This window comes from Anomaloglossus baeobatrachus, chromosome 4 (assembly GCF_048569485.1).
Source record: "Anomaloglossus baeobatrachus isolate aAnoBae1 chromosome 4, aAnoBae1.hap1, whole genome shotgun sequence".
Classification (NCBI taxonomy): Eukaryota; Metazoa; Chordata; class Amphibia; order Anura; family Aromobatidae; genus Anomaloglossus; species Anomaloglossus baeobatrachus.
The window spans coordinates 167517711-167530628 of NC_134356.1; the positions used below are offsets into that span (position 1 = coordinate 167517711).

General features: G+C 45.5%; 1 protein-coding gene across 4 annotated transcripts in view; it reads right to left on the bottom strand.

Moving 5' to 3' along the window:
- Window positions 1–12918, bottom strand: part of CCNI2 (cyclin I family member 2) — a 52576-nt gene that overhangs the window by 4397 nt on the left and 35261 nt on the right. For 2 of the 4 annotated variants that reach the window (XM_075344576.1, XM_075344575.1), the window contains exons 3-6: window positions 9016–9150; window positions 8820–8894; window positions 4995–5135; window positions 3648–3878 (exon numbers count right to left, since the gene is read on the bottom strand). In XM_075344576.1, the coding sequence (XP_075200691.1) occupies window positions 3648–3878; window positions 4995–5135; window positions 8820–8894; window positions 9016–9150 (582 nt within the window). Of the gene's footprint in view, window positions 1–3647; window positions 3879–4994; window positions 5136–8819; window positions 8895–9015; window positions 9151–10709; window positions 10797–12918 lie in introns of those variants that run through there. The other 2 variants (XM_075344578.1, XM_075344577.1) reach the window with 2 other exon arrangements.

Sequence of the window (12918 nt, forward strand, 5' to 3'; positions counted from 1 at the left end):
GCTTGCTCATAAACTGAGTTACAAATTTACAGCAATCTTTGCTCGTATAGCGAAATACTCGCACTCCAAGTTACTCGTAAACCGAGGTTCCACTGTACCTTGTACTTGACCTCCCTGGGTCCAGCCCTGACTCTCTGCTCTGGTCTTGGTGTTTGGTTGCAGCGATAACATCACGACTACAGTGCACATCACCTCTGTAGCCAGTCACTAATCTCAGTGGCTCTACCGACACGAGCACCAGCCACTGAGCTCAGTCAAGCTGCAGCCAAAACATTGAGCCCGAGGCCGAAGCAGAAAGCCTGTGCTGGACCCAGGAGGAGTACAGAGTTTGAAGGTTTACAAGTATGCAATAGTTTGGGCAAAAAGCAATTTGCTATAGCAGTTGAAGGAGTTTCTCTTTCAAAAACCAAGCTGTAGACGTTAAAAACGGTCATCGCATACACATGGTACCTGTCTCTAGAATTGCACGTCAGATTGTTAAAAATCGCACCCGAGGTAGCACACATTGCAGTGTGTGACACCCCAGGAACGATGAACAGATCTTACCTACGTCCTGCGGCTCCCGGCCCACAATGCGGAAGGTAGGAGGTGGGCGGGATGTTTAAGTCCCGCTCAGCTCCGCCCCTCCACTTCTATTGGCCGGCTGCTGCGTGACGTCGAACGTCCCTCCCACTCCACGAAGTGGACGTTCGCCGTAGGTCGTATGGACGGGTAAGTACGTGTGACGGGAAGGGGGGGGGGGGGTGTTACTCGTATGTGCAGCACGTTCATCAAGTTGAACGTACCGCACATACGATGGGGGCATTGCAAATCGCATACGAAATCGTATGCGAAGTTGCAACGTGTAAAGCAGGCTTTAGTCATAAGAGCTACCCTGTGCTGCCATGACAACCATTGGATCCACGTGATCATGTCACATGACTTCCGGTGGCAGCCTATGAGTACAGATCTACCGCAAATCGCCGTTAATATGGCGCTGTCACATCTGGATAGTGCCATTTAAGGGATTAACAGGTACAGGTGGATAGTGTATCCACTCATACCTGCGAGGCACACATGTCAGCTGTACAAATCAGCTGACATGTGCGCAGATCCCCGCCTGCTGCCCGCGGCAGCAGGTGGGGATTATCACTGACCGCAGGGACGTAATATTACCGTTTACGGTTGTTAAGGGGGTTAATTAGGAAAATTACTAATGTTTTGTTTAGGGAGCTAATCCCTTTAAAATAACCTCTAACTTCTCAATGAAAGAGACCAGTGCTAGAAAGTTACTAGGATATTACAGCGGAATTCCCAGGGTTGGGTCCCTGCACATTCCAATAACTACAAATCAAAACACGCATCTGCAGCTCGATCTTAGTTCTGAATCTGTGTGTAATGGGGGATACAAGGGGATGATAGCAAGTCTGTAGCGACCTACTACTTACATTCATGGATGGGATTCCCATAACAGCTAGGGAGAAATGGATACATGAGCTAGGGCCCATATTGAAAGATCAATGGCAGGCTGTACTGGAATATATTCCAAAGTTATTAAGTGAGCCAAAGTGATTTGTCACAATTCAATCATACATAGAGCAACAAAAAAAAAAAACAAAAAAAAAAAAAACAAACACACGCTTCTAAAACCGGCGTCACACGCTACGATATATCTAGCGATATGTTGGCGGGGTCACGGAATTCATGATGCACATCCGGCATAGTTATAGATGTCGTAGCGTGTGACAGCTCCGAACGACTGTTAACGAGCAAAAGTACTCACCTTATCATTGCTCGTTGACACGTTCATTTTCATAATGTCGTTCCTCCTTCTGCACGCCGATTGTTAGTCGTTCCCAAGACAGCACACATTGCTACGTGTGACACCCCGGGAACGACGAACACAGCTTACCTGCGTCCCGATGGCAATGAGGAAGGAAGGAGGTGGGCGGGATGTTGCGGCCGCTCATCTCTGCTTCTATTGGCGGCCGCTGTGTGATGTCACACGTCCCTCCCCCTTCAGGAAGGGGATGTTCACCGCCCACAGCGACGTCGTTAGGGAGGCAAGTACGTGTGACGGGGGTTAACGACTGTGCGCCGCGGGCAACAAATTGCCTGTGATGCACAAACGACGCGGGCGGGTGAGATAGCTCATGCGATCGCAAGATATATTGTACCGTGTAATGCCGCCTCTAGAGTCAGATCTCAACCCTGCTGTCACATTCTAGCTGTCTGAGATGCAAAACTGAAGGCGCTGGGATCCTACATATGCTATGGCCTTGCCTGCAGTTGTATGTATTCTGGACAGTGGTGATCAACATGATTGAAGGGTAATACGGTTGCAGAGTTCCGAAAGATCCAATAGTACGTGTTCTGGGCTGTATGGAAAAAGTGTTTGACAGACGGGGGAAGCTTGCATTAGCATGATTGCTGTTTGAAAGCTGATGGTAAAATTACTTGATAAAAAAGGGAAGAACCTCCATCCTGTAGAGAGGATGTAAAACAAATAACTAACTTAATTTATACAGAACGGGTGATAGACCAGAAAAGAGGTAGAAAGGATTATGCAAAGAAGATCTGGTCCCTATGCTTATACAGTTAAGGTGGTAATGCACATGAAGAAGTTGAAGATCATTAGGTGTGGATGTGTCACTCACTGCTCTGAGGTGGAATAGACGTATCATATCTGTGCTCAGAATGTCATACGACTTGTACTGTGCTCTGTTATTTTTTTGCCTGCGTCATAAAAATTGTATAATATTTCAATAAAAGAGGGGTTGGTTTACATTATAGGTTTGGTTACTCAATTTTAAGTTAAAATCTGGTGAAATACATATCTGTCTGAGCATACTTTGTTTAAAATTCAATAAGAGCTAAGTGATAAAAAAAAAAACAAAAAAAAAACACCCCACCCCACACACAGAGCAGCCTCTTACCTCAGCACCACTGACATCTCAGGTGTTAGATCAGAGAGATGGGATTTACATCTCAGTATGAACAGCTTCTTACTTCAGTAGGCAAGGTATCCCCAGTATTCGATCAGAAAGACGAGGCGTACTGCAGTGTAAGCAGCCTCTTCTTACCACCAAAACCCAGGTATCTCCCATATTAGATCAGAATATCAACTGGGAACATGTTACTACACATGGGTGAATGGGGCGGAGCTTCATACTGCACATGCACACAGGCACATGATCTACTAACATTATAGGACAGTTTTTTGTCAGGGTCATTTTATATTCTATAGTGATTACCTCCCTACACAAAAAAAAACCCCAAACTATTTAGTATTTCATTTCCAATTACATTTCATTTACATAATAGGCCAGAACGTTAAGACTTGATCAGGTGATTCTATTTTTTATTCTCCCATCTCCTTTAACTGGCGACCTAGGGCAACGTATAGTTGTAAGACTTTGTAGTGGGCAAAGTGGCTGGTCATCCTGTTGAGCTCTTATGTATATAGCCTGCTTAAAGCCATTAGCCTCTCTTGTACTGTGTTTCTGAAGTATTAGGAGCTACAGATGTAGCACTTGAAGATAGGAACTTTAAGTAATCTGGTAGACGATTGCAGATAAATTTATGAACTTAACATTGCCTTTTCTAACCCTCCATTATTATAGTCTACAGTAAAATGTTTATTTTGGATAACGGCCTGTTCTACCTACCTTTGTTTTCTCCAGCAGTTCAGTCATAACCGGGAGCCAGTCGGGGGTCATTCTCTCCAACTCCAAGGTGATAATTGCCAAGGCCAGCGTGGAACCTCTAAACTGCAATAATTGGTGGCAAGCCATGCAGTGCTGCAGCTGCCTCGTCAGGAGCGCCACGTGGAGGGAAGGATTCATTTGAGAGAAGCCACCAAACAGATGAGGCCAGTTGGACATCACCATGGCATGGAACTGTGGAAAGAAAAGCAATTATCTACATGTCTAGGTTGATTGTCTTCATTTTTCACTTACGGTGACCAAACATAGCAAAAGTAAAATGCAGCTCACAGCAGAAAGGCTGCCGTGTGGTCGTCGTCATGTGTGCAGACATCGCCATTATCCATTGGACTACTACGCTTCTACTGAATGTAACAACCGTGTTCTCTGAACACTACCAATTGTGTGTTTTGTTCTATGACTACATAAATGATCCTTGCTTATGCTCCCATTCTAACATCATGGGCTACTAAAGAGTGGAAATTCTATGGAGCAGGAGATGTGAAGAGATGTCACACCATTACCCATCAAAAAGTAAACTGCCAGGAAGGGGGAAGTGGGAAGGATTTACTTATTGTTAGCTACAGCATTTTTTATAAGAGGCGCAGAATCGTCGTCATTGTAGCCAATGACAATCAGAAATAGACACAAGAAACCCATTCCTCTAATATTAGACTTATGTAAGTTATGTGCACAGATACAGGGACTAGAATGTTGGGACCATGTCAAAGCTTTACCACAATATTCCTGATCAGGGTATTCTTCTGTGATATTCCAGGCCATGCTATAGAACTACATGTACCAGCAGGTCCTGTGCTTCAAGGACCAGGTAATCAAATCTGAAATTCTGCTACCACAGGCAGTGCCCCAGTCGATAGTTTTTTGCCTTAATACCAGACTAGTTTTTCTGCTCGAATGTGCCAGTTACTTTCCAGCAGAGAACAGGTCAGACATTCGCCCTCCCGTGACGTTACAAGTGCCAGTACAACGATACTCGAAGCTTCAGGCCTTCTTGGGTGACAGGTGTACAATGTGTCCAAAACCAGACAGCTTTGTATGTACAGTGTTAGAGTGAAAAAGTCAAAAAGTCAGAAATATTTTTGCAACATGTTAATACTTAAAAAGTAGAAATTATAAAAGTGGATTAGTTTTTTTTTAATGAAAACAAAACAAAAAAAACCCCAAAGTTTTATTTTTGTCCCAACTAAGTCAGTGACTTGCAAGCAGCTTGTTTCTCTCGACCGTCAGTAGCAGATTTGTGCATACATGTGTATACTGTGTACAATCATACTTTCAGTCACGTGTCCTTACAGTGTTCAGAAAGTCCACGGGTGTGGATGTGTACAGATCCCACTGCAGTTTGTTCAGTACGATTTTCTCCATCCGTAAGATCTCCGCAGAGGAGTACATGCAGCCGCTCTGCACTGCAAGCTTATTCACTGATGGGATTACCTATAGAAATAAAAGTTGAGACAAAAAAAAAAAAAAAAAAAAAAGTGACTGTTTTGTATTATTCAAAGAAACAGAATGATCAGATTTAGAATATATGCTACAGAGACAGGCCTGAAGTTCTCACTGGTGAAAAGGCATAAAAGGGGACTATGCTGCGGAGCCCGATGTGCCTCCTACACCACTGTATGGCAGAGAAAAGGTTAACAATTGTGGTGTCTGCAAGATGCTCTGGTCTGAAGTTATTGTCAGTACTTCCTCTTTCATTTCCGCTGTATTTCTTACTAATCCGGAGATCGGACTAAGATGTGCAGCTACATTAGTGTGAAGATCTCAAACTGCCATCAGACAAATGCTCCATTCTCCACTCATTGTCCTACTCATAGATTAGTCCTATAGATCTTCAATTTTACTCACAACTGGTGATTTACAGCCTGATTCAACACGACAGGCCAGAATTCTAGCGCAGTCAGCCCCTTAATGTTCAGTGTTCAGCTGTGTAACTGACATTTTGTCACGCAGTTACTACTGGGGTTCCGACATGAATAAGGAAACCCCCAGTGAGTGCCGCAACAAACAGGGTACACGATACAATGGTGAGCCCTGGCACTAGGAAGAGGAGGAGAGCTGCCTCCTGCGCTCCCTAACGTCCCTATATGGGTTCGTTCACCCAGTTGCCATTCATGTGCCTAGGCCCTGGCTTGCTCTGAACTTACCCTGGCTAGTGAGAAGGCCCGCGAGAACACTAATCTCACCAATGCAATAATACGACACATGGGAAAGACAGATGGGGGAGAAGAAATATAGACAAAAAGGTAAACACTGCAAACAACTTCACTGCAGCAAACACCACAGCTGCAACAGTCACGAAACTTCAGTCTCAGTGCCAGGCTCTATCCAAAGTGGACATCTTCGATATGATATTACATAGCCAACATCAGATGTTAATATGTTACTGTATAGAAGTAACACACACACACACACACACACTTTAAATATGCTAATGGGAACACACTTAACCATGAATAGTGGAAGATCAAGCCAGTAGGCTAAAAAGGAGCACATTTATTTGATGAGATATATTACAGAGTTGAACATTTTTAAGTTATTAGGTAGTAGGTGATCAGGGTAAGAGACAGTTTTCAAAACTATTTAATAGGTCTTCTATATTTCCTTGTGTCATATTGTTTTTTTATTGAGCTCTACATAAGAAATTCCAAATAGAAGAAAAAAAGAGTTGCAAACACAACTAGAAAATTATAATATAAAAATTACAGGAGTATTTAAATTGCACTGCAGGACAGGAATATAGCGTTTAAATCCTATCTGGCTGGTTTACAGGAGAAGCGGCCACGGGGAGAAAGTTAAGTTGTAAACTGCATCTGCTGATGATCTGTGAACCCTGGCACTCTGCCGGTATTCACAGGAAGGGAGTCATGACGGGGCCAGGCATCATCAGCTGAACCCGCCATGTCATGACAACTCATTGGCATACTGTGATCGCATCACGGGGCCACCGATGGAGTCAGGCCACAGCGCAATCCCCACTGGAGTTTGATTGATCATGCTATCTGAGTTTGACAGAGCGATCTAAGGGGTTAACAGGTGTGGGTTGATTAATCCACCCACGCCTGTTTGCTGATCTGATCAGTAGACATGTGCAGGAAAGGGGCTAAGGCTGGAATCACACTTGCGAGTGTAAAATCGGACCGAGTCTCATGCTAGAAAGTAGCATGAGCTCTGTTCAAGTCTTGATCAGTGTGCAATGCAACAGCAATGCGATTCTGTGATTTTTCAATTGATTGTAGTCCGTGTGCAATCCGTGTTTGATGTGTATGTTATCCGTTTTTATTCTCAGCAGCTATGTCATCTGCCATTCAGCTCTGCTACATGGCCGCTGACAGACACAGCCAGAGCCGCACTATTAGAATGAAGTCGGATGAACTTCACCAGACTTCATTGTCATCCCACGGCTCTGTCTGTGTCGTGGCCTAATTTTCGGTCACCGGTGAAGGTATCACCGGTGACCGCAAATCCCCTGGGTGACTGAAGTGATCTCCGCTGTCAGCGGTGCCGTCACTGAGGTTACCCGCGGCCACAGCTGCAGTCCTACAGCTGAGATCTGTGGCCACGGGTAACGTGACTGCACCGCTGATCGCGCAAGTCACTTCAGTCGCTGCGGGGAGCTCAGAGGGCGGTCATGGTCTGTGACCACTGTCAGCTTTAGATGTAGCAGAGCTGAAAGCGTCGTGGGACCTCTGGATTACGTCAGACCTGGAGGGGTATTTGGGGACTTGAATAAAGTGGTGAAAGAGGGTGTTTTTTTGTCATTTATTTCAAATAAAAGGATTTTTGGGTGTATGTCTTTATTTTCTTTAACTTACAGGTTAATCATAGAAAGGTATCTCGGGGAGACGCCTGCCATGATTAACCTAGGACTTAGTGGCAGCTATGTGCTGCTGCCATTAACTCCTTATTACCCCGATTGCCACTGCACCAGGGCAATTTGGGATGAGCCGGGTACAGTCCCGGGACTGTCGCATCTAATGGATGCGGCAATTCTGGGCGGCTGCTGGCTGATTTTTTTTTTATTTAATTTACTGCACAATATAGACCCGCCCACCAGCGGCTGTGATTGGTTGCAGTGAGACAGCTGTCACTCAACGTGGTGGCGTGTCTAACTGCAACCAATCATAGGTGCCAGTGGGCGGGGAAAGCAGCGAATAATAGATGGAATAATGAGCGGACAGTGGGAGAGGGGCCGACTGCCAGATAGAAATTGACCGACATCGACAGACCTCACTCATTTCCAGTGTTTTCTGCAACATGTGATAAATGTATTTAGTTAAAACACATGTCACTAGGATTGTGTGTGTGTGTGTGTGTGTGTGTGTGTGTGTGTGTGTGTGTGTGTGTGTGTGTGTGTGTGTGTGTGTGTGTGTGTGTGTGTGTGTGTGTGTGTGTGTGTGTGTGTGTTCTGTTTTTCAATGCACCCATAGTTTCATTGGGGAGACATGCGTGATAAACTCAGCATGCTGCGATTTTTTCGCAGTCCGATTTGGACTGAGAGGAAAAATAAATAAAATATATAGCAGATGGGAGCTGCCTCATTGATTAACATTGGTCCGAGTGCAATGCGAGATTTTCTCGCATTGCACTTGTGCGAGTTAATCGCAAGTGTGAAGCTGGCCTAAAAGCAGTTGTCCACTACTTTGACAACCCCTTCTCAATAACCACAGTTCCACCCATGCAAAATAATAGCAGCTATACTCACCTCCAGAGCGGGTGGCATTCCAGTGATATCACAGGCTGCTGCCAAAACTCACGTGAATTTTTTTTAATTTCACGTGAGCCCTGCAGCCAATCAGCAGCTGCTTCCCGATCCCTTCTGTCAACATAATGGACATCTGGAGAAAGTCACAGCAGCACCAAGGTCTCACTTCTTGGCATCAGTTTCACGTGAAGGGGAGAGCAGGCGCTGTACTCGCTGAATCATCATTTGCACCGGATGAGTGTAAACTGCCATTTTACGTGCGAGATATATGGTGATTGAGAAGTGGTTGTCAGGGTAGTGGACAATCCCTTTTCGGTGTGAAATATTACAGTCCATGCAAGTTATACAAGCAGTGTCATAATGAAGGGTGGGGGACCCCACAGATTTCCTCCCTGATTAGTTCACTGTCTTACCTCATCCTCTTCATTTGTTTTGGCTGCAAGGTATAAGCATGTGACAGCGATGCATTGAAGATACTTCACCTGGACCTGTAAAAGCAGAAATTTACAGGGCTTTAATGGGCGAATATGTGAGCGACAGATCCAATTTAATAATACACAGACATGACTAGGGGCAGCGGTGTGTGACCAAAAATTGATCTTTATTCACCTTTACAGAGGCTAAAATGCGATTCAAAATGCTAACTGCCAGGCCAAAGGTTTCCGGGATGAAATGGAAGAGGGATCTCAATCGTTCCAGCCACATCACAGTTTGCCCATATTGTTTAGGAGAGATCTCTGTGCCCTGGGGGAGGGACAAAATAAAGTTAGAAAACCATGAAGGAGAATTTGTATGAAGGGCCAATAAGTTAAGGCTGCTTTCACACTTGCGTCGTTTGGCATCTGTCACAATGCGTTGAGTGACGCATGCGTTGTAAATAGTGTGATATAAAGGCAACGGATTCCTTTGAAATAACATGTTGCGTTAAGCCGAGAGAGAGCGCGAGCCCCCACTCATCACCACACACACCGGCACTACGGCCAGCCACACACACACACACACACACACACGTTGCTGCCTGGAGCTGACAGAGCGGCGGTGTTCTACGGCCGCTCCTGTCAGCTTCATGTAGTAGAGCTGACAGCGTCGTGGGACAGTGTTGATTACGTCGGACCTGGAGGGGTATTTGGGGATTAATAAAGTGGTGAAAGAGGGAGCTTTTTTTTCTTCATCTTTTATTCCAAATAAAGTATTTTTTTGGGTGTGTTTATTTACTTTCAATTACAGGTTAATCATTGGGGGAGTCTCAGACGCCTGCCATGATTAACCTAGGACTTAGTGGCCACTATGGGCTGCCATTAACTCCTTATTACCTCGATTACCCGGCTCATCCCGAATTGCCCTGGCAGAGTCACAGTACTGTTGCATCTAATAGATGCGGTAATTCCGGGCGGCTGCTGGCTGATTATTTTTTGGCTGGGGGGCGGCTCCTCATAACGTGGGGCTCCCAATCCTGAGAATACCAGCCTTCCGCTGTGTGGCTTTACCTTGGCTGGTATCAAAATTGGGTAGGGGACCGCACGCCTTTTTTTATTTTTTTTTTTTTAACTTTTTTATTTATTGTACTGCCCACTGGCCGCTGTGATTGGTTGCAGTGAGACAGCTGTCAATCAGCGTGGGGGTGTGTCTGACTGCAACCAATCATAGGTGCCAGTGGGCGGGGGAAGCAGGGAACAGGAGTTGGAATAATGAGCGGCCGGCATTTTCAAAATAGGAGAAGCTGCCAGAGCAGTGAGATAGTCATGCAGCGCCTCGCCCGTGATCGGTGAGTAAGAGAGAGAGGGAGAGACCGACCGAGAGCTAGAGACCAGGAGTACATTTTAAACGATTTCGATCATTCTGCTGGACATGCTGAGCATGCTCAGTAGAACATGACGGAATCAGTCATTGCCAGGATTCCGCCGCTTAGCGCAAAGCGGTGGAATCCACCACCATAGACAATTAGACACCTTGGCGGATTCCAACGGAATCCATCAAGGTGTTATTTTAACGACCCAAAAAAAAAAAAAAAAAAAAAAAAAAAACAAAACAAACCAAAACCAATACATGTAGCGTTCCCTCCGCCCGACGCTGCGTCAAAATAATGACGCCGCGTCGTCCAGCGGATAAAACGCAGACACTTGAGTTAGTCCGTCGTCAATACAAGTCTATGGAAACTAGCGCAGTGCGTTAACGGACTGCGTTATTCTCCATAGCGGCGGATTGCGCTGAACGCAAGTGTGAAAGCAGCCTAACTCAGACAGCTAACCATAAATTTTGTTAAGGGCTTCAATTACGAACTTTAGCCCTACTAGGTGACAAACCTTCTGTGACAGATAAGCTGTTGGTAGATTGTTGAAGTGACACTGTGGAGGTTTAGCCCACAGTACTAAAAATGGATGAGGAGCTCATCAAGGAAGACAGGGTCGCAGCATCCATGATCTCTGGCCTGCAATAATGTATTTAGGTCTTGATCAGTTATAGTAAAAGAATATTTCTCAATCTGAGCATTTACTACATCTCTACAAGTAAAGTAAACCACACCACTAAAGTTAGTAAATGCTCAATTGATTACAATTGGCCAACACTTGTATGTTTATACTTGTACGTGTATGTGTAGTGTCCAAGTGTTCATATAGACTGGCATGTTAAACTACAATCTTGTTGGATTGGGACTTAAAAAAGACCAGCCACACTTATAAGGAATGTTCACATTACATTATTGCTAAACATCAGTGCCTCATCAAAATCAAAGGCCTTGAATTCTTTATCAGGGCTCCCTACAGAGCCAGAGGAGTCAGCGTTTTTGTTTCAGCCAAAAAAAAACAAAAAAAAAAACCCACACACAATCATAGAATGGCAAAGCCAATCTGACCTGAATCCAATAGAAAATGTATGGAATGAACTAGAGCTACACATGTGGAAGCCACATTAGTGTTCCTTAGAACTGACAAGGTTTCCAACGATTTCTTCAACTCGCTTTCAGTTTTCCTATCCATTGGGTCCCTGAGCAGTGAAAACTCCTCAAAAGAAAGCGATGTCTTTTTCGCAACTCCAGAGACCTGGACATCCACCTTAGGCTATGTGCGCACAGTGCGTTTTGGCGCGTTTTTTCGGGTGAGTTTTTGGCCTTAAAACTGCAGGACTTTGCTTCCCCAGCAAAGTCTATGAGTTTATTTTTACTGTCCGCACACATCTGTTTTTTTTTTAACCTGCATTTTTGAGTTTAAAAAAAAAAAAAAAGGGACATGTCAGTTCTTTGCTGCGTTTCTGCGTTTTCCACCCATGCAATGCATTTGAAAAACGCAGCGATCAAAAACGCACCAAATCGCGGCAAAAACGCATGCGTTTGCGACGCGGGTGCATTTTTGTGCGTTTTTAGCGGCCAAAAACGTACAAAAACGCAGCGTCAAAACAACGCAGCGTGCGCACATAGCCTTAGGAATTTCCCAAGTTTCGGTGGTATCGCCCCCAAGTGGGAAATGGTGTCTAAGCGCCAAGGGAATGCCTAGGCATCTCTCCGGAGCCCCCCCCCCCCCCCCCTATTCCTGAAGGATTACGTACTGGATATTCCTATTAACAGGAAATCCAGCCCCTTCGGGCTTTCAGGCCACCAAACATTTTCTCCTGCACTGACTTAGTAGTCTTTCCTATCTCAACCCCATGGTATCTAATAAAGCTCCCAGCAGCTCCCTCCTCCATATATATCTTATTGTCAGGCCCTCCTGACTGACAAGGTCATCGTCCTCACCTAAGGGTCTGGGAGAGAAGGATGGGTCGTCTTCCGAGACAGAGTACGATACTTTAACGGGGTTTGGCTTCCTTTTCTTTGGGGCTGGGCCCGCTGAGGGTAGGGTTTGACAGGAGGCTAGAGAGGATTGTACCTCCTGGCACACTGGATTTTTCATCCACTGATGAGGCAAGGTTCTTCTTCCCTCACCACCTGATATCAGTACAGGGCTGACAGCTTTTAACTATGGGAAGACAGGAGGTTCTTGGCGCACATGATGCACTTGCAGCTAGACATTTTCTCTTTTATGGGGCCAGGATTCCTGTCTCCATGGAAAAAGGGAGAGAAGAGCCTATAAGGCTCTGCCCAAAGAAAGAGAACCCTAAAGGGGAAACATCTAGCCCATATACATGTGACCAGACTGTCCCCCCGTTACAGTACACTCACTGGACCGGGGGTAGCGCTGGGCTCTACAGACAGAGCAGGGAAGATCACCCATTATGCAGTCCTACCTTAGGATGTCTTCAAGCAAGGCACTTACATGTGAGTGCGAAGCCCCAGCGCCATAATACCATGTGGGCGACTCCTCCGCAGACGGTCTGGGTAGGTTTCTCCATGAGAAGGCAAACCCATTGGTGCTGCAACGGGCCTGAAACAGCGTGTGCACTCAAGGGTGGAACGCATATTCCCGGAAGTACATCACGGCGTGTGTTGGTGATGTAAATTCCTGCGCACCATCGCCACCACATGCTAGTGAGGAGGAGGTATCAGGGAGCTCAGGGAGGCCCCCCCAGTCATGTCGG